General features: G+C 45.9%; 1 protein-coding gene across 2 annotated transcripts in view; it reads left to right on the forward strand.

Annotated features, from left to right (window-relative positions):
* MYO5B (myosin VB) overlaps window positions 1–21,796 on the forward strand; it is a 153,250-nt gene that overhangs the window by 63,719 nt on the left and 67,735 nt on the right. For both annotated transcript variants that reach the window (XM_083882829.1, XM_083882830.1), the window contains exons 11-15: window positions 4,915–4,996; window positions 6,531–6,671; window positions 13,738–13,860; window positions 15,890–15,973; window positions 21,469–21,618. In XM_083882829.1, the coding sequence (XP_083738955.1) occupies window positions 4,915–4,996; window positions 6,531–6,671; window positions 13,738–13,860; window positions 15,890–15,973; window positions 21,469–21,618 (580 nt within the window). The remainder of the gene's footprint in view (window positions 1–4,914; window positions 4,997–6,530; window positions 6,672–13,737; window positions 13,861–15,889; window positions 15,974–21,468; window positions 21,619–21,796) is intronic.

Raw genomic sequence — 21,796 nt, forward strand, 5'->3', positions numbered from 1 at the left:
TTCCCATCTGGGATTTCTGTCTCCTGGGCTGTTTAAAATAACCTTAAAGATGAGCTGGGGTAAAGGTGCTGCTGTGGAGACCAAAGGCTGCCTCATCTTGCTGTGGGGTTTGAGGACACTGCTTTGCTTAATTTGTGAAGCTGCTGCTGCAGGATCCTGGTGCAGTCAGAGCCTTCAGAGGAGCTTGGGAACCTGTGGTGGGGATTTAAGGTGCAAAAAGCTCTTGCAAGGCTTGCAGCCTGTGCCCTCAGGGGCAATGAGCCACTTTAAAATTGTTCTGGGTACCCCTTACTGCCTGGTTTGTCATCCTGGCACTTGAGTGATGCTAGAAGAGGGATGTGAGAGTTGTCTGAGTTCATCTGAGCTGAAGTGATGCAAAGAAGCAGAAGATGGAAGAGAAAGGAAGGGTTTCTGTCAGTTGTGGGGTGGAAAAGGAAAGAGATCGTGTGTGTTTGGGTTTTACCCTCCATTTTTTCAGCACTCTTTTTTTGTTGTGTGTCTCTGGGCAGGAAGGGCCAGAGGAAAGTCCCAGGTGGCCTGGACGGGTCCATGCAGCAGGTTCATGCAAGGCCAGATTGGATGGCACCTGGGACAGTGGAAGGTGTCCCTGCATGTGGGGACTGGATGACGTTGAAAGGTCCCTTGCAACCCAAAACTGTTCTGGGATTCTGTGGTTCTCAGTGGGACAGCAGTGGCCTCCTGCTCTCTCTTAACACATTAAGGTGCTGAACTGCTCCTGTTTTGGAGGGGAAGGTGGAATGAACAAGCTGCAGCTGCTCCAGGAATCAGTCCCTAACTCAAGGCAGTGGCTGTGCTTGCTCACTCCCAAATCCTGTGTCCTCTGAAGGTCTGTCAGCTCCAGGAGAACCTCAGGTTCAGAATGAAATCCTGCCAGAGCAGTTCTGGATCAGAACAAAAAAAGCAGAGTGACTTCAGGGCTATAACACCTACACAGTTGCTGGAACTGGGTCTTGTGTATAAACCCTCCCACGAGGTTTCTACAGCTGCTGGTGTTTGGAATGTTGGTTTTGACATCAGGACAGCCACAGCAGCAGAAAGGATCCCAGAAAGTGCTGGAGCACCAGTGCAGCCCCACTGGCTGCTGATCTCCATCAATAACTGCTGTCATATGGGAAGGTTTGCAGGAACACTGCTGTCAAGGATGATAACAATACAGTTCTGTTTGGTTTGGGATTTCAGTGGGATAGCTTGAGGTGATGAGGTTGCTCTCTCTGGTTTGCAGGTTTCTGGGTTCTCTTGTGAAAATCTTAAATATGGCACAGTCTGGTTCAAGGACTGTATGAGACAGAGAAGCTGTTTTTCATCTCTGTCCCTAGAAACAGAAATTTCTGCAGGCTGCAGTATGATAAATAAAGCTTTGAGATGGAGCCCTGTGGGTGATGGTGGGTCCATACAGAAAACTGGATGTTTGAGTGAGAGGATCAGACTTTCAGAAATCTGAATGAAGGGAGTGAGACTTGAGGGTAAGGCTGATGAAAGATTAAGCTGGTCTTGAAAATCTGTTAGCGTGGAGGAAAAACCTCCTTCAGCCACCAGTCTGTGCATCATGTCCAGTGTGTGGGGCAGCAGATGCTTTCACAGCCCTGGTGACACCAGCAGGGCTTTTCCACAAGGACCTGCAGGCCCTACTGGAGAGGCAGATTTGCAGGGGAAGGTGTCCATGTTCTTGGCCGAAATTCTTGTGGGAGTCTGGTGTCCTAAAATGACCATAAATCCCTTTCGTAAATGGGTATTGCTGTCTAAATGCTGAGTAATTAACAGTGCAGGGAATATGGGTGATGATAGTCTGACTCTGCTGAACTTTATAGTGGTTTGGCTCTCCTAACTCGTGTGTTTTTTGAGCTTTTCGTGCGTTTTTCTAACTATCAGATTTTCCCCCCTTACCCCCCCAATGGATGTTGTCCTTTTCTTTCCCTTTCCCTTTCCATTTTCCCTTTAGCTTTCCCTTTTCCCTTTTCCCTTTTCCCTTTTCCCTTTTCCCTTTTCCCTTTTCCCTTTTCTGCAGTCACCCTGAGTGTTCTGTCTTGTTAAAGAGAGAAGAGCTTCTGACTTTCAGCTTCTCTTGCTTGATCTGCTGGACTGTCTGGGTTGAATTTTATTCTTGATTATTTTGGGAGTGAACAGATTTAGTGCCTTAAAAAATGCTTCCCTCTATTATGTTAAACAAGGAGCAGAATACGATCTGTAAAACCATGTATTCTAAAAGTTATATCCCTTTTCCTTTGGGAGAGGGATTGAGTTGGAAAGGCAGGGAGCCTGCAGCCAGCTTTGCAGCAGTTCCTTGACATCCTCAGAGCTTCTCTGTCCTGGTGCTCCTGGGGGAGGACTATCCCTGTGGGATTTCTAGGGAGGGGATCCAGAGAGTGCAGAAGCTGTAGGGGTTTTTCTTCCAAATTTCTAACGCTTGACTTTGCATCCCTAATTCTCTATCAGCCCTGAGGTGAGAGGGTGCAGCATTTGAAAGCCTTTATGTATTTATTGAAATGGTGTTATTTGCTGTAGCACTAATACTGAAGTCAGTCAGAAGAGTGGATTCACGTGGCACTCCTGGACTTGGTGGGGACAGTTTGTTCCCCCTCTTGTTTGCCATGTGAAGTGTGAACACCCAGGCGACCAGCTGTGTGCTGGACTTATTCATGAAGTTTAAATATTTTAATACAAGCCTTGGTGCTGCAGAGGACTTAGGAGAGACCAGACACACAGCAGAATGTGAAGCAGCAGAGAAACCAAAATATAGCATTTTCCCCTTGAAAATCTACTTACATGAGCTGTCTCCAGACTGGATGTGCCTTCCAGAGAGCCACAGTGATGGGCTGGAGTGGTGAATACACTTATTTTTTTTTCCACCAAATAACTGTGCACTAAAATACATAGAGACCAAACAGGCACTGCTTTGCTTTCCCCATCAGGATGTTGCCTCAGTGCAGTCACTCTGAGCAGGTAGGGCCTCCTGGTGAGCACACATGTAGGGCTGGCGACAAATCTGCTTTGTCAATTAGCAAATTGTGCTAGTAGAGTCCCTTAATTAGCGACTTTGTGAGATCTCCCTTGGAGCTGGAGTTGTACAGCAGCTCTGCCCCTGGCTGGTACTCGCTGGGAGGGTTGATAAATCACATCTGGTGAAGGAGAGAAGTTTCTACTCTGATTTCTTTTCCTCGTGTACTCCTGCCCTCGTTGCCTGCCACCTAGCTCTCTGTGCCTTTCCTTCTATGTTTTAATGAAATAATTTCTGTCCCTGTTGCTGTGATAATGAGCCTGCAGAAGCTGGTATTTCCAGAGTCCTGGGATGTCACATTCCTTGAGTTTCAAGAGTGAGAGGCTCCATTTGGTCAGCCATATAACTGGGATCAAGCACACTGGGAGCTCTTCAAGGACACACACTCATCTCTGAGTGTTTAATGTAGACATTTGTTGTCCCAGGCACCAGATTCTGTTGCATTGAAGGCTGTAAAGTCCAGTTTCTGGGAAAGGAAATGGATTAAGCATCCTCTGCTTGGCACAGGTGGCACCAGCTGCGGGGGCAGTGCTGGGCAGGCAGAGGGAAAGCAGTCCCAGGTTTCCTCAGGGACTGTGGGGGTGATAAAAGCACAGAACCAGCTCATTTCTCCCATTCCCCTTTTCCTTTTGCTGTTTGGCATTGCATTTCCACAGGGACACGGGCATTTTCTGGTGGCGGCATTGTCACCTGGAAGTACCCATGGAATAACAGCATCCCCTGGGTAACAGCAGGGTGGTCCTCAGGAGGTGGCACAAGTACTGATTATTTTGAGGAAGAGAGGTTGGAAAGAAAGGGCTTCATTTATTTCAGTGTTTAAAAGCTGTTCTCCCAGCTCCTACAGTGCCTATTACCCATACAATTATTTAGTCACATATTTATCATTACAGCAGCTTACTCACTGAACACAGGAAGCCTTCCCACTTCTCCCCTTGGTTTAATCCTTACAATCATGTGTCAAAGGCTTTTTTTTTCCCTTCCCCCTTCCAACTGTGCCTTAAAAATAGAAATATAAAACACATAATTCCCAGTGGTAGCTCAAAATACCCTCTTTGGGTTTTAAGAGCAAGCCTGGCTTCCCTGTGCCTGTCCCTGGATGTTGTGTGCTTCAGCCTCAGGGGCTTCGCTGACTCCCTGCTACTTACCTGTGGTTTTTTCCTACTAAAACTGCTTATTTTTTCCTTTCTAATTGTGACAAAGAAGCTATTTTTGGACCTGTTTTGCAGCTGATCTGTGGCAGGGTAGGATAATGTTTTGGTGTGGGGAGCTGTGGAAGTCCTGGTGAAGAGGTGGATCACTGAGTCCAGCACCAAGGTCCCTCCAAGGTTCCTCTAAGGAATGTGGAGTTGGAGCTGAAATCACCGTTTTTCCCCCTTCTCCCTTCCAGAGGTTGCTTACTCACGTGTGTCTAATTTTTTTGCTAACAGGGATGCAGTACAGAAAGCCATAATTACAAATTTAATACCTTCTTTTTCTGCTCTATTAAATTCCATTAAAAATAGCATGCTGGGTCTTCTAAGACAGCAGCTACTGTTTCTTCATCACCTTTGCAGTGAATGTATTTGGAACTTAATATTTCATAATATTTTTCCCCGGGAGAGGCAGTTACATTTCTTGTCTCAGACAGAGCTGATGGGCAGGAAGCTGCAGTCGTGCCAAATGTCTCATTCTTGTGTAGCAGGAGGGACCTCCTGAATCCTTCGAGTTGTGCCCAGCAGAGGTATTTTGAGGAAAAAAAAGTGCAATCTGGGATAGGAGGAATGGAAGGGGCTGTTGAGTAACTGGTGTTCCCCATCACACAGATGGCACCGTTGCAGGAAAAATTAAACAAAAAAAGAAAGAAAAAAAGACTTTGAGACAAAGCAGCGCCTAATGCTGATTTATTCATTGCTTTGCAGGTTCGAAACTTTTGAAGTGAATAGCTTTGAACAGTTCTGTATCAACTATGCCAACGAAAAGCTCCAGCAGCAGTTCAACTCGGTAAGGTCAGCTTGGAAATGTTCCACAAAACTGAGCAGAAAATGTAGCAAGGCAGGACTGTGGTGTGCCTGGCTTCGGCTTAACAGCATTTACCTGCAGCCTGGGCAGATCATCCTTGGGATGCCTCTCTCCCAGACATTTCACTGCAGTGGTTCTAGATATTCCTATCAAGTTGGAAAATGTTGCTTAGTTGATGTATAAACTTGATCCTGTATGTGGTTTGTGCAAAGGCTCACATATTACTCTGAATAAGTATGTAATTTGCCTTTTCCTTGGTGCTGTTTCAATCCTAAAACAAAACCTGGATGGTTTCATGCTGTTTTCCAGTGTGAATTAAATTAAGTTATGAGTGTGGAAACATTCCCATTAAGCATGGCTTAAACCTGTGAGATGAGGACTCTGAATTAAATAAAAGGATTGGAAACACTCCCCGCTTTTCACTTGGACATGCCTCACAAAACACAGAAATGTTCCTATTTTATTAGAAACAAGCATTTACCTTCACTGGAAATGGAACCAGTAAGGAGTTGTCTTCTGCTTTGGTTGTAAGTAGGGAAAAAATGAGTATTAATTTCAGGATACAGGGGAAAACTTGTTAAATTTGAGCATTTAAGTGCTGCAGATTAATTTGGCCCTTTGAAACCATATCATATGCATGGACATGAGCGTTTGCAGTCTATCTAATGCATCAGATAGATCACTGCTGCTAAAAATGAAAAGTAAATTATGGATTGTATTTGCACTATTCATATCTTACTGGGTATGTCTGACTATCACTTCTGAAGCTTATAAATTCAAACTCCAAGATGACATGTTTGAAGAGATTTTAAAAAGCTATCTTTGAAGGGGAAAAAAAAAAAGTGCATTTGAAAAATCATTTTTTAATATGCTTTAGAGTATCTCAGAAATAGCCAGAGACAATTTATCTGCTTGGGCAGAGGTCTGAGATACGTAAGCTATGCAAAGATTTTATTATTATTATTATTATTATACTTTTTTTAAAATAGGAATTTTCAATTGAAGTGTCCCTGAGTCAGTCAGATGCTGGTGCTGATATCCCTTCGGGGATGAAGGGTGCTCTTTGTGAAGCCCTGCTCACAGATGGGGAACATGGACTCTCAGCCCTGGCTGGGCTCCCAGCTCGTGAACCTGCTTCAGGTCACTGCTTTAATCAGCAGAGCAATAAAGCAGAGGAGGATTTTTGTCAAGCCAGGAGATATATGTGTCATTGCCACATCAGTATGTGGCTTCCACCTCTCTGCAATGGTAGCTTCAGTCATTTTGTAGTGAAAGTCATTTCAAGCCTTATTTTACCCTGTGCCGTGGTTTCCCAGGGTAATGGTTTTATTTTCCCTGCCAGGAGCTGGGCTGTGTGAATGGCAGAGCCTGTGCAGGTTGGAAGTGAGGGCACCTAGAGCCTCTGTGGCTTCTGGATGTGCTCATGGAATGCTGAGCTCCAGCAGGGACAGGGGGAATGGGCTGTGCTCTGCTGGATGGGGCCACACTCGGTGACTCTGCTTTCTCCCTCTCCCAGCACGTGTTTAAGCTGGAACAAGAAGAGTACATGAAGGAGGGAATCCCTTGGACTCTCATAGACTTCTACGACAACCAGCCCTGCATAGACCTGATAGAGGCCAAGCTTGGGATCCTGGACCTGCTGGATGAGGAGTGCAAGGTAAAGAAGAGCTCCCACCTCTTCACTGGTGTCTTTGTTTCTGTGAAAGATCAAATAAGGGGCTTTAATCTGTGGTGTCTTGCAGGTGGGTAAACATCTCCTTTTGCCTGTGTTGCTGCTGTGCTCATAGCAGGGGTGGGGTTGAGCTGGCATTTGTTTTGGTTTGGAACACTTCAGAGCCTCCTGGGCAGGTGTTTGGTCCAAACTTTGGTATCTGCACTCACCATGTGCAGCCAGTGTTCGTGTGTCTGGCCTGGCTGTACTGAGGAACAGCCACTGCTTGAGACCTGATGTCTTTGGCATAGCCCAGGAGCTGGAGCTCCTCTCAAGCCTTATTTTGTCTCAGGGGAAACCTGAGTCTTCTTGCAGCAGCTCTTTAGGGTAAAGCTCATTGGATTTAGTGTGCAGACTTCAGAGCTGTAATGTTGGAGAGCAGTTTGCTCTCTTTTTGCCCTCTCTCTCTCCTACTGGCCAAAGTGAAATCTTGTTTGAAATATGAGAAGAAAAGCCAGATTGACAAACCTTGATGACAATCCAAAAGAAAAGTTGGACTCCCTGTTCACACATTGTTCAGTCATGAATAATCCAATATACATAGGAACAACAAATGTCAGAGGACAAGTTTCCTTGGAAAGCTGGGATTCCTCTTTTGAAGCTGGAGATGTCCTGTTGGAAGGAGATGGGGTCTGCCTTCCTGCTGGGTGTGGCTGCCTTGAGGAGCTTCACCTGGTATTGCTGTGGGGTGACACACACTGTCCTCAGGAAGGGTTTCCATTGAGACCTGGATGTATTCTGTGCCAGGAAATGTCTCTGGGAGGGCTCTGACTGGTTTTGCACAAAGGCAGGAAAGAGTGAGATAAAGTGTTGGGAGAGCTGAAGTAGGTAAGGGGCCCTCACCAGTGTAGCCAAGGTAAGAAGGACCCAAGAAATTGTTGTGTCATTGGGTCCATGAGCACAGGGCAGATCTGGTGGCTCAATAATACAAGTGTTGTGTGGTATCAGAGGGAAAGGGTTGGGATCTCTTTTTTAGACTAGTTTTCCTGGACAAGGACATAGTATTTGTCTGAAAGGGGGGATGATGTATGAAGTGTTTGCTGTCCTCCAGGTACCAGGGCTGCCTTCCCAAGCATAACAAGGCTGTCTCAGCCTGCACATCCCACCAGCTAAACTCTGATCTGGGCTACAGACACTCTGGCTAAGTCTGTGGGGTGAGCTGGAGTTTGGGGCTTTTTGCCCTGTTCAAGTCTGCTCTCAGGAAATCTCCTTAAAAATGAGAACAGATTAGACTTAATTTGATGTCCTTAAAAATAGTATCTCAGCCAGTGCTGGTTTGGAAGGAGGTCAGATTATTTGCTTGATACTCAGCACCATTTCGTCTGGTGTCTGTGTGATTAAGCCAGTTCAAATTTGCAGGCTTGAATTGTCTCCTGGATGCTGTGAGGACCATTAGAGAAGTTTCCCTGGTGTGGGGAGTAACACCCTTGGCTCCTCTCTGGAGCACCTGGCACTGGTTGTTGGTGGTGGTGACATTGCAGCTCCCATGTGCCAGCAGTAGATGTACCTGGTACTACTTTTTTCATCCACACTTATTTTTTGACAAAAAAACCCCCAAAACCAACAAAAAAAAAAAAAAAAAAAAAAAAAAAAAAAAAAAAAAAAAAAAAAAAAAACCAAAATACAACAACAACAAAACCCAAAAAACCAACAAAAAAACCCCAAAAAAACCCACAAAAACAAAACAAAACAAAACAAAAAAAAACCCAACAAAACAAAAGACCAAAAAACCCATATGAAACCACCCCAAAACCACAAACCCACAAGATTTATTCCCTCCTCCTTCTCATCAAACGCCAATTATCTGGGTGTTTACCTGTCAGTGGTGGGATGCTGTCATTAGTCACAGGCCCCTTATTACCGGTCCCGTAATCGCCTCTTTTATAACAATCTGCAAGTGTTCTCCAGATTTATGAAAATTTCAGCAAAACCTGTCAACTGAAAGCAGCAGTTTATGGATGAAAACCCTCACCCCCACGGCAGTGTTTCACCTCCTGGGGTGGCACCACAATAAGGTAATTACACGCCACCTCGTTAGAACGTACAGCAGTGGATAAAAACACTCCGGGATGTGGAACAGCGTCAGGGGAATATTTGGTACATAATGAAACATTAGTGCAAATGCAGAGGGTTTGTCACTAATGTTCTTGCTTCACAGTATGGGTTTTTTTTAAAAATCCTTAATGTGTGGTTGGGGAGGAGGTGGCTGGGTACTTGCTGAAGCAGTGTAGGTCACAGGAGAGGCTTGTTGCTGTTTAGGGGAAAATTGACGTAAGAATTGGCAGTGAGAGAGAGGGCTCTTGAACTGGGATTGGAGTGTTAAGGACTAAACCTGTCTCATGAAAGCTAATGAGAAAACCTCTACTTCTTGAAACAGACTTTAGGATTTAGAATTGTGTAATCACAGAATGGTTTGGTCTGGACCTTAAAGATCATCCTGCTCCACTGCCTCCCCCACCACTTCCACCATCCCACGTTGCTCCAAGCCCTGTCCAGCCTGGCCTTGGACACTGCCAGGGATCCAGGGGCAGCCACAGCTGCTCTGGGCACCCTGTGCCAGGGCCTCCCCACCCTCACAGGGAAGAATTCCTTCTCAATATCCCATTTGGCCCTGTGTCCTCTGGCTGTGGGAAGCTATTCCCCCTTATCCTGTCACTCCATGTCTTTGGGAAAAATCCTTCTCCAGGAAGGAGATGAAGCTTTTTTAAAACAGCTTTGAAATATTATATTTTAGAAGCTGTTATAGAATTATTATGGTTGGAAGTGGCTTCTGGAGCACATTTGGTCCTGTTACATCCTTGGTGTGCCCAGAAACCCTTTTAATCTGTCTGGACTGGGACCTGTGTCCTCTGCTGAGGGACCCTGGAGTCCTTGAAGAGCCTTTTCCCTCTTTTCTGCACTGGAATTTCACCTGCCTGGATCTGTAGCTTTTAATACCTCTTGATTTTGCTCTGATGCCAGAGGAACAACGAGAGTTCACGTCCCCTGTTCAGAAAAGGCGTGTCCCCTGTTCTGGCCAAGGCCACCACAGTGGTGGGACACTGTAGCTCAAACTGATGAGCCCAAAGAGGTGGGAAGGGGCAGAAGGACATCCAGGAGAACCTCCTCTCTGGTCAGCTGTGAAGAGTGGGTGCAGTCACCATGGGGCCAAGGGGAAAATAATCTGGGGAAGGAGTAGAGCCTGTCAGAAGAAATGAAGGATGGAGGCTGTCTTCTCTAAAGCTGGTTGAGGGAAGGTTGCTTGGATATCTGGAATAGATTTAGGGTATTGCACTCATGGAGGGAATTACTTTGGTGGAGGGGGACAGCACTCTTTGGAAGGATTTGAATGCTTTGAATTCTTGAGGAAACACGTGGAATGACTTGCACTCTCTGAAGAGGAGCAGCCAGTTGGGGTTGGTTTTTCAAGAGATTTAAGTTATCCTTAGAGGAAACAGAAAACCCTCAGAAATGCAGTTGAGCCTCTGTCAAAGCTGGGTGAGCTGTCCTGCTTTTCAGGCTGAAACTACATGCCATGTGGGCGTGCTGCCTGTCTTCCAGGCACTTCCCAAGTGCCTTGGACAGTGCTCTCTGTCATAGGATTATATTTTTGGGACTGTCCTGTGCAGGGCCAGGAGTTGGACATTGTTGGTCCTTGTGGGTCCCTTCCAGCTCAGGATATTCTGTGGTTCTCTTTGGGAGTACAGTCAGAGGTTACTGTGGATGCCCAGATTTCTCCAGAAGGAGTCCTGCTGCCTCACTGTTTCCTTGCTTTCGCCTTGGCATGGGAGTGAGAATGAAGAAATTAATGAAAAAACAAGTGCCCATTTCCATTAAGTGCAACCAAAAGGGTTCAATCAAGAAGCAGGCTGATTGGAAAGGTTCAAATGTCAATGTTGTCATCATTGTCCAAGATCTGTGAGGGATCTTTCTGCTTGTGGAGCAGCCTGACCCTGGGGCTGCCAAAGGGGGATGTGTCTCACCAAACCCACAAACTCCCTCACATTCTTGATCTCCTCTGTGGCTTCATTCTTTGTTCCATGGCACGTTGCCACCATGCTATGCTGCTAATGTGCCAAATGCATTTTCTAATGCTGTTCAGAAGATGCTCCTTAACCTTTGCTGTGTCCTTCTGTCAAGTGCCAGGAATGCTGTGCTCCGCTCCCGGCCGACCGCTTTTCCACCCCGCTTGTCTCCCTGCATCGCCGCCAACTTGGGGATCTGAGAAAATGCTTTTTTCCTTGTCTGAGCTCGTTAGTTTTTTGGACATCAGGAGTTAGCACATGGCCTTCCTGTCCGGGGGGGTTTCTGCTCCACGAGCAGATACACAGAGGTTGGACCCCTGGGCTTTCCTCTAGGATGGGCTGCCCAAGCCGTGGGCAGAGCGGCTCCCCGACGTCACGCTGTCAGCTCTGATGGCTTCAAAGTCAGGCACATCACTTGCAGGGGAACGTGTTTCTGGAGTGCAGAAGCAGCCTTTGTGAACCTTTAACTAATATTGGAGTGCTAAGGAGTAAAGAAATGAAATGTGAATAGTTCCCACTGTGTTTTCAGAAGGTTGGCTGTTAGATAATTAGGTTTGAATCGCAGAATCTGTGAATGGTTTGGGTGGGAAGGAAGCTTGAAGTTCATCCACTTCCACCCCCTGTGATGGGCAGGGACACCTTCCACTATCCCAGGTGGCTCCAAGCCCCATCCAACCTGGCCTTGGACACCTCCAGGGATGGGGCAGCCACAGCTGCTCTGGGCAACCTGTGCCAGACCCTCACAGAGGGGAATTTCTTCCTAATATCTCACCTAAATCTACCCTCCTCCACCTTAAGCCATTGACCTTTGTTTCTTCTATCCATTTAATTGTCCTTCCGTTGGAGGTGGTGGTGGAAGGAATCTCAGCCTTTAGTCCAGACAGTCCCAAGCATCTCCTCACCTGGCTGGTGTGTTTTTGGGTCCTGGGATGTAGAATGGATCCCGTGGGGCTGGCCCTGGCTGCAGTGGATGGGTGTGACTGTGGTTGCAGGAGCTCCTGGCAGCACCAGGGACAGTGAATCCAGAGGGGAGGGGACTCTTCCTGTGACAGGCAGAGGCATGGCAGGAACAGAGGACACAAGCAGTGACCTTGTGCAATTCCTGGTGTCAGCTTTATCCTGTTTAAAGATTCCGTACAAAACTTGCAAGGCAATCTCTTTTCCTCTCTCCCATCCCCTAAAAAACCGATGAGATAGCCTCTAAATAACTTTCTCAGTTGCTGTGGGGGCCTCAAACTGCCAAGGTAATACCAAAAGCTGTTATAATAGTGCAGATAATGGCCTTATTAGTTTTTATCTTTGGAACTTGGTCCCTATCAGGTGCTTCCCAGGCAGCTAAAAATACCCAGGCTGCAAGAGGGTGAGCAGGGTAGTGCAAACCCTCTTTCTGGGATGCCTTTGAAGTTCAACTCTGAGATAAGCAGGTTTTTCAGCAAAGTGGATGCCTTGGAAGAGAGCTGGTGCAGGATAAATCTGGCAGTGCTCCTGCTCTGCACCTGTGGCTTAGTCCTGCACAGGAGGCACCCAGTGATACCTCCAGAAAGGATGTTTTTGCATGCAAATATTAAATATAACCCATGAAAAGAAACACATCTCAATTTAAATAACCCCAAGGTTTAAACATGCGAGTCTTACCTTGCATAAATAAAATATGTATATAATTGCATAGCTAAGTGCCTTTCAATATTTATAGATAGTCTGTGTTATTTCTGTGTGTATCCATAATTGGATACACTTAAAAACTGTAAAATATAAATAAATGTGGGAGAGCACAGCTTGTGTAGAGTGGCTGCTGCATTTAATTCATCCTCATTACAGGGATTGGCAGGAGATGCTTATCCCTGTGTCCAGAACCCTTCTGGTGTGTTTTGGTTTGCTGTCATGAAATCAAAAGCTGTTTCAGAACAGCATGAAGAAATTTTCCTTACCTGTCTCATGTTCCCCATCTTCCTGTTCCCTGTCTCTATTGCCTCTGTCATTTTTCATATAAAGGCCTATGTAAAGTCCTGATGTATCATCAACAGCTCTCTCTGTTGCTGCAAAGTTGTTCTGTGGTTTCTAGGCTTTGTCCCATATAAGTTTAAATATTGACAGAGACTTTTCTTCTGAATCATTTATTTTTCTAACCTAAATACCCAATTGCCTATTTTTTTTTGTTAAAAAAAAAAAAAAAAAAAAAAAAAAAAAAAAAAAAAAAAAAAAAAAAGGTGTATGTGCAGCCATTTCTGTGCTCATGGGGTGGGGATGAACCCCATCAGTGGTGGCTCTCAGACCCCAAGGGGAACAATTTCACTGTGAAATAAACCAGAAATTCATACTTGTGGTCTCATGTGGCAGTTTCAGGAAATTATTCAATCACCTAAAACAGCATTAAAAAATTACGTTGGTGCCTGAGTAGTTAATGTATCTTAAGTGTAAAAACACATCTTTAATATTTCTGTTTTAATTAGTGAGGTTTTTTGTTCTTGTTTAAGGAGTTTTGTGTCTGTGTATATTTGTGGTTTGGTTTCCATTTGGGGTTTTCTGTTTGGTTCTGTATTTGTTTCTGTTGGGGCTTTTTGTTTGATTTTTTTTTTGGGGGGGGGGTAGGGGAGAAGTTTTTGGATTTTTGTTGATTTTTGCTTTGGTTTTGTTTTTTTGGTGGCTATTTTGAGGGGTTTCTTTGTGGGGGTTTTTGTGTTTGGTTTTTCGGTTTTGTTTGGTTTTTGTTTGTTTTGGAGGGTTTGTTGTTTTGTTTGTTTTTGTTGTTTTGTTTGTTTTTGTTTTGTTTTAGGGTGTTTTTTGGTGGGAGTTTGTGATGTTTGTTTGTGTTTTTTTGTTTGGTTGGTTCATTTTGTTGGTTTGTTTTGGTTTTTTTGTTCTTCTTGCAAGAACCCTTCCGGCTACTAGAACAGAACCACAATTTGGGTGTTTCCTGCTGGAAACGCAGCTCTGGTGTGCTTGTCACTAAAGAGCGCGAACACGGAGCACCACACAGCCCTGTCACTGTCCTCTTTGTCCCCGTGCAGGTGCCCAAGGGCACGGACCAGAACTGGGCTCAGAAGTTGTACGACCGCCACGCCGCCAGCCAGCACTTCCAGAAGCCGCGCATGTCCAACACCTCCTTCATCGTCCTGCACTTCGCCGACAAGGTACCTGCCCTGGGAGAGCTCAGCAGGGTCAGGAAAGCCTCTCCTGCAGGGAAATAAATCAGTGGATAAACCTCTGTCTGTAAAAATGCCCCCTGCCCGCCTCCGGGGGCTTTAGGTAGCTCAGTTATTAGGAGGCTTTGGAGGGAGTTATACCAGGAATGAGATAAAAGATATCAGAAGAGGCTCTTTCCCCAGGATGTTTGTTCCAGGTGTTTATTCTTTGAAATTCCAGGGGGGAAAGAGACAGAACAAGAAAAGGTGAGGCTTATATAGCCCCATGCTCAGGAAAAAGATAGCTGGACCGCAGCCAATGGGGTCAGAGAAGGAAGGAAAGGTCACTCTATCTGGTGAAGGAGAAACCATTCCCCCAGAGAATTACAACCCCTGTCGTGGTCTGGGGTGATGGAAAGGTGCCATGATATTTCCTTGCCAGAAATGTCTTTAGACAGACACCACCCTATTTGGCACAGGCACTCAGAGTGATCAGCTCTCCTGTGACTGATCACAGCAGGGCTGTGATTGCCACTCCAGGTGAAGAGGCAGGACAGGGTCCTGCAGTCCTCAGAAATCCTCTTTACTCAGCAAAGTCCAAGAGGAAAGAACAAAATAGCTCAGGGGAGCAGGGGTTATATAGTCTAGCCAGGGGGTGGGGTTTTACAACTTGGCCAATATGGGAAAGAATTGGGAAAAGGACCAGTCAGGGAGAGGATCCAAAAAGAACCAATCAATGGGGGTAAAAACCAGGGACTGGGGAAACTAACCAATGGGAAGTAACAAATTAACATAGTGTTGCAAAGGCTCATGGTTTTAACACATTTTGCTCACCATGAGCTAAGTTTCCCAAGGTAACTTCCCAAGGGGAGCTCACTATGCTCTGAACCAGCCTAAAGGCTGCACATTCTTCATGGGAGAGTGTTCCCTGTGGGATCACCAGAGACTCCATGACCTGCTTTTTGGCAACTGCAGTGCCTGGTGGGTCAGATCGTGGCTCAGGGGCTCAGATCTGGATCACCCCTGAGAGCTTCAGCCTTTCCTCTGAGCTGTGAGTCGTGGCTTTTGCAGGAGAGAAAAATCCCCTTTCCAAGAGATGCGGTGAAAGGGATTTGTGTGAGGGCAGTTTGGCAGAAAATGTGCTTGAAAAAGGAATTGTGTTTGAAGAGCAGGAGCTGTGAGTGCCAGCAAGGCAAAGTGCAGGGAGCAGGTGAGAGGTGATTCCAGGCAGATCCTACCTTTTTGAGGGAGGAGATACCAACTGGGGCACTAAACTAAACCAAAGCCCTGGTGCTCAGGGGTCTTCTCCATGGGCTCCAGCTTCATTCACAGCAAACAGGAATCTCAAAGGCTTGAAGCTACCCCAAAAGCACATTTGTAAGAAAAAAATTTAAAAGATCAACACAGGAATGTCTGAGGAGCTGCCCAACATCCAGGTGCTGTGATGCCATACAGGTGTTTCTCCTAACCAGATTTGCCCTGGATGCCAGGGGCATAGAAAAGGTTGATACTCACCTTTTTTGAGGCAGCTGGTTTTGCATATGGATCCTTCATAAACAATATATCCTTTTTTTTTTTTAATGTGAAAAAAGGAGAAGTTTTCTTTCGTTGTTTCTAAATATTTTTAAAATTATTCTTTAAAATTCCTTTTACATCCTAACTATCTGCAATTTCAAAACCCAAGAGACCTACAAGAAGAGACTTAGGCAGGGCGTATTTTGAGGTTTATTGATTAACTCAGAAGGAGTTGAGGAGTGAACAAAAGAGTGTGTAGAGTTACTGATGATCCTTGCATTTTTTACCCCTGTCTTCCACACACAGCAATTCAGTGACTAGGAAACAATCCGTGTTTGCAATAAGGATTTTGCCTCTCTCAGTTTCACTTCTTTCAATAAAAAGTGACCTTTAAATTCCAGTTGTTCCTTTACCCTCTCAGGTGTTTTGAGTGAGCTCCTGACATCAGGGGAGTGGTGGGAGCACCTTGTCCCTGCATGTTTGGATTTGACCCTCTGATCGTCTTCCCTTTGTGTCCTGGCAGGTGGAGTATCAGAGCGAGGGGTTTCTGGAGAAGAACAGGGACACCGTGTACGAGGAGCAGATCAACATCCTGAAAGCCAGCAAGGTAAAAGCAGCCACTCAAGGCAGTTGTCCAGGCTGGAGCTGAGCTGTGCATCCCTGTGCCATGCCAAGCAGGCTGAGGGTGTGAATGTGCAGCTGCCTCCAGCCACTGACAGCAGCCAAGGAGCCAAATCAATGGGGTGTGGAGCAGGGGAAGAGTGGGGAGAGGAGAGTGCTGGGGGTTAGAGGCACATCCATGTGTGCCTGGGGTGGTTGTCTGCCTTCCTTCACTCTGGTGCTGGTGTCCTGTCAAGATGCATCACAAAAATAATTTCCAAACCTGGTGGTCCTCTTCTTTTTTGGTCACCAAGGGCCAAAATTAGGAGCAGGTGGTTTTTGGGCGCTGTAAATCCCACTTAACTCTTGATTGGAGCTCCCTACCCATCACCCAACCACCTGTCACCCACAGAATCACAGGATGATTTGGGTTGGATGAGAATTGAGGGATAATCTCATTCCAGCCCCCTGCCATAGGACACTGTGAAGTTTTTTATCTTCTTTTCTTCGTGTTAGAGCTGAGATTAATACACGGGAGTCACATCATGTTTGGACTCAGATGTTTATTAACTTTTATCTATAGTAGAGTCTCATGAATTGTGAGCTCTAACAAGGTAGAAAATGGAGGCGTCTCAAACTCTTCCCAAGGTTCTTTAAGAGCTGATCACCCAATAATGAGACGACACCTATATTATTTATACTTCTAACCCAATAATTGACCACACAAGGTCCGCAATGCAGACCCTTTTCACCCAATTAGAAAAAAACACTGTAAACCAAGAAGAAGAAGGTGAAGAAGAAGGACTTAGACAATGCCCCAAATCCTCCATCTTGCCCTACAGACATTACTATAGCCCAAAGCCCCAAAATCTAAGTTTCCAGGGTTTCACCAGGACACTTCCACTAGACCAGGTTTGTTAAAAGCATGGGGATCTGGGATTAAAAGCCACTGTCACCAGCATAGTTTGTATATTTTGGCTGGCCTTGCTGGTCCTATCCCCCCTTCAGTAGAAATATCTGTTCCTCTTGTCTGTAATCCATTCTATTTGTCCCTGTGACTTCTAATTACTTCAGTAATTACCACGTGAAAACTAGAGTTCCTACAGAATGCTGGAAATGTTACATGAACTCTGAGATACTCCAGCTGCTGTGGAACTGTTTTACATCGCTGCCAATTTGTAACTTTAACAAATTAACAGGTACTAATGATCGCTCTTGATGTTACAAGGTTTTGTTTCATGTGCCTTCTCTCTCGAGTGTTGTACAGCATCTCATTTTACCAAGTGCCAGCAGGGATGTATTGACTGGCTTTGAATGCCAGGTCTCCTGGTACAGGGTCTTTTGGCCCTTGGTGTTTAAAATTTCATATGGAGATTTAGTGGGATGTTGGAAGCAGAAGAGCTGTGGGGCTCTGGAGGCTTTGGAGTGGATGTGGGTCATGACTGCAGTAAATGAGTATTTGACAGTGGGCTCCAAGTCGGAGATTTTACAGTTTTCTATATAAATTGAGCAGCTTTTACTGGTTTCCAGTACCACACTCCTGCTCTCTCTGAGCATTTGGGTAGGTTAGGTTAAAAGTGTCAATAGCACAGACAGCTAAGGAATTCCAAACCCTTGTTGTTTAAAAACCAGACCAAAAGTTCTTCCCTGCAGCCTTGAGTCTTTCATTGTCAATTAATGAGCTGGAACTTTAAGCAACCTCATCTCTCCCAAGGGCAGCTTTTATTAAGCAGTTGGTGTGAAAGTGCAACTCTGCAAAGTCCAACTCACCATCCTGCAGCCAAAATCCAGGCCATGTGACTCTGAGACACCATTGTTCCTCCAAACCTGGTGTGTGGTTTAAGGAAGGAGTTCATCTGCTTTCCTCAAAACCATTTTGAAGCCTTCCACAGCATAGGCCAGCATGTTAAGTTGGTGGTTTTTATATAGACATATTATACATATAAGTATATAAATAAATAAATAAAGTGCATTAAAGATTTTAAGGCCCTCTCCATGTTACAAGCAAATATTTCTCATATTCAGACTTCTCTTTGTGACACCCTTGGGTTTGCTGCTGGCTGTGACCTTCTAAGTGCCACCCTGAGTGAAGAGTGGGATGAGGGGAGGTGGAGGAAACATTATTTTTAGGAGTTTGTTCCTGTCAAAGTTGGAAGAGATGAGAATGGGAAATTATTTCAATGTTGTCAGTGGCTTGGCCTGTTTCACAGCAAGGAATTCATGTGAAGATGGCAAGATGAGCAATTTTCTCATCCATGGGAGTAGTTGTGAAATTAATAACTGTGAAGCTGGGCTTTAATATTGCCCAAATCAAGAGCTCTGCATGTTCAGGAAGCTTCCCAGGGAAAAAACTGGGCGTGATTAGAGCTCATTAGAAATGCCAGGTAACCTCCAGGAATAATTGATGCTGTATGATTAATTATTTAGCCAGTGCTGAACTGGCTGTTGGAGTCAGTGCTGCAGAACTGGCAGTGTCTGATAAGGATTTCTGTTTGACTTCTTCCTGCTGGTGTAGAGGAGAGATTGTAACTCACTGGAGTAGTGTGGTGTGGAGTGGTGGAGACCCTGGAGATCATTCCCTAAAGACAGAGATAATAAAGTAAGGCTCTCTTGTCATATATGGGGACCACAATATGATATCGGAGCAGGCTGGACTTTTTTTTAATAGCTGAGTTAGAGGGGATCTTAAATCTCATCCAGTGCCACTCCTGCCCCTTCCACTACCCCAGGTTGCCCCAAGCCCCATCTAGTGTGGTCTTGGATACTTCCAGAGATGGGGCAGCCACAGCTCTCCTTACCCAGCCCAGAACACTCTGAAATACACTTGGGTCTGAGAACCTTTGGGAGATGGGTTGATGAATTTCTGCTTTTAAGCCATTCCCTTAATGACATGGGAGCAGTGGCTTTTATCAGCCTGTGCTGATCCCGTGCTGTTCTGGGAAGAAGAGCAGCAGCATTGGCACATTCCTCTCTCAAATCCTTCAGCACCTGATGATCTACTCTTGCTGCCCCTGACCCATTTGCCAGCAGATTGTTACCCTGAAACTTTTGCCTCCTGCCTGCCATTTGCCCTCCAGGGCTATAAACAGTTAAAACCAATTTTGTTTTGGTGCAAAAGGCAGCCTAGTCTCTCTGAACCAGAAAAAGCAGCAGCAACAGTGCTGAGTCCACTACCCAAATGTGTAAATTTAACTAAAGCTCAGATTTGTGCTGCAGAGGGCTGTGCTGTGAGGACTTTGTCCTGTCCTTAGGATCAGGCTGGCACACAGCATTCCCTGCACTCTTCTTTGCATTCCCACTAAAGCAGCACAGAGGGCAAGAGGGAACACTGAATTTAACACAGCGAGGACCCGGACACCTCCCTGTCAGCAAGCCACTGCTGATGAAGCACTCCCACCAAGGCAGAACTGCCTTCTGCTAATTAGAATGCAATTACTGCCATTAACAAGGTGGGGAAAGAGACTTCATAAAGCATTTAATTAGTTCTGGTCAGCTAAAACTGTTGAGAGCTGATGTTCTTGGAATTAAGGGAAATTATTTGAATGCTGATGGAAAGCATATGGGCATGCTGTGAAGGTATTATTTTCCAGTTCTCTGTAATTACAAATAATGCACCAATGGTTTTGACTTTGCCAGCTGGGGAGGAGGGATCTGTCCTTCCTACTTATGCCCCAGAAGCTGTGGAATGGTTCCTGCTATGGATGATCCCAGTTCCACCAGGGTTGCATCATGCAAGGTGAGAGCTCAGCTCTGAGATCCTTCTCCAGCACTTGTTCAGGAACAAGGACTGCTGTTATTAATACCAAGTGGATGGAGGGATCAGTGGCACTCCCAGTTGTGTTGAGAAGATACTTTGAAAGCCAAAATTATATCCAGGGGTTTTACCACCTTGTCAGGTGTGAGGTGGTGATGCAGAGCCTGTGTTGGATGTCTTCATCAGAACATGTGCCATCCATACCTCCTGTGTTTGCAGGAGTCAGAGCATCCCAGATGGTGATGTGTCATCCACAACCACTGTCAGGATGTAATTTTTAGAGACACAGGGTCAGGTGGAGAAGGAGAGAGCCTTTTTTTTTTTTTTTTTTTTTTTTTTTTTTTTTTTTTTGGTGGGAGTTGAGTGAACTGCAGAGATAGCAGTGAAAGCTGAGAGTATGAAGCATGTCCTTAGCTGGATTGTGGAACCTACAAGAAATTGGTCGTGTAATGCAAATTATTTCCTTCCCAGTGGTGTTGAGGCTGCTGTACCAACAGGCTGTGAGAACAGCCCATAGGACTGGGCTGGAAGTGTTCCTGTCTCAGGCCAGGGATGTGGCAAAGAGCCAGGCAGCCCTTCACAGCAGAGGGCTGTCTGCTTATGTCTAAAAAGTGGTTAAACACAGCACTCTTCCTGGGACATCCTGGGATCTTAATGGAAATACAGCCAGGTTGGGCTTTTGGAGGAGCCTGAGGTGGGGACAAGAGTGCTGTGCAGCTGCCACTGACCTGTGCTGGTGGTTTTGGGGTGGATGTGTTGGCATGGTGTGCCATGGATGTGGGGAATGGGATTCTCTCTCTCAGGTGCTCCAGCATCCGTGCTGCTGGGGGGCATCTTGGGTGTTTTGGCAGGGTCACTGGGGTGGAGCCCAGCTCAGCTGATGGTACATGACATCCCACCTGCTGACAGAGAGGTTTTTTACATTTAAGGATCTCCCCTTTGAATGCAGGTGCAGCTGTGGCAGCAGACAGTGTGGGTGCATAGATGGATTCAAGATGTGAAAATTCAACAGCCCTGCTAACTAGACCAGATTTATGGTGGCTTACTTAATGTTCAGGTTCCCCAGCCTAATGTAAATCTGAATATCCTGCTCCCTAAATAATAATAATAGTAAAAAAGGCATTAACTGCTTTTGCCAGCTCACCTGTTGTTCACGAAGTGGAAATGTTGTTGCTGGCTTGCCAGAAATCCCAGATTTAGGGATCTGTTGGGCTAGACATGGTGCTTCCAGGGTTGTGGGATGGCAGTGCTGCCCTGAAAGGTGGGTAATTAGGGAAGAAGTGTTTGTTTCCCTTAATTTTTTGAAAAGCAAAGGTGCCTCTGGGGCTGTGGTGGCTGCTGCCTGTCCTCATAGGAGATCCTGTTCCTGGGGTATGTGCAATGCAGGCAGCCTCATTGCTGGGGCAGGGCTGGATAAACACCCTGAAACAAAGCCTTGGGAGCAAGAGTCACCTCGTGTCCAGGAGGGTTTGTGCCTTGGCAAGCCTTCAGCAATCCAGGCTCTTTTTTTATTTTTGGCTAGTTTGATTTAATGTGCACATTTCAAGATTTCGTGAAGTGCAGCACAGAATGGTCAGCTGTCCTGCTCATGTGGTTTGTGAAGGCAGCTCTTCTTGCTTTGTCACTTTCTTGCGCTTTTTTTTCCCCTTCCAGGTTTGGGATGGGTGAGAAATGAGCAAAGGGAGCTGGGTGGGTTCATTCCCCAGCGAGCAGGGACAGAGATGCTCAAGTGCTGCCTTCTGTTTTAGTATCAGATGGTAGCAGACTTGTTCCAGGAGGAGAAGGATGCTGTGGCTGCTGCTGCCATGCAGAAGGGAGCGCCCCGGATCAGCGTCCGCTCTGCCCGGCCAGCCTTCAAAGCTGCCAACAAGGAGCACAGGAAAACAGTGGGACACCAGGTAACGTGAGGTTTGAGTGGGTCAGAAATGACAGAGAAATCCAGTTAAGATCTTGTTGCTTCATTTTGATGCAGAGGTGAATAAAAAGCTGTTGGGGGTGGAAAGAGACTTTCCCATGATCTCTCTGTTCAGCTGCTGCATTTTGGATGACTTCTAGTGGAACAGCAGATTTGAATAG

This window comes from Zosterops lateralis, assembly GCF_965231275.1.
Source record: "Zosterops lateralis genome assembly, chromosome: Z".
In the NCBI taxonomy this organism is placed as follows: Eukaryota; Metazoa; Chordata; class Aves; order Passeriformes; family Zosteropidae; genus Zosterops; species Zosterops lateralis.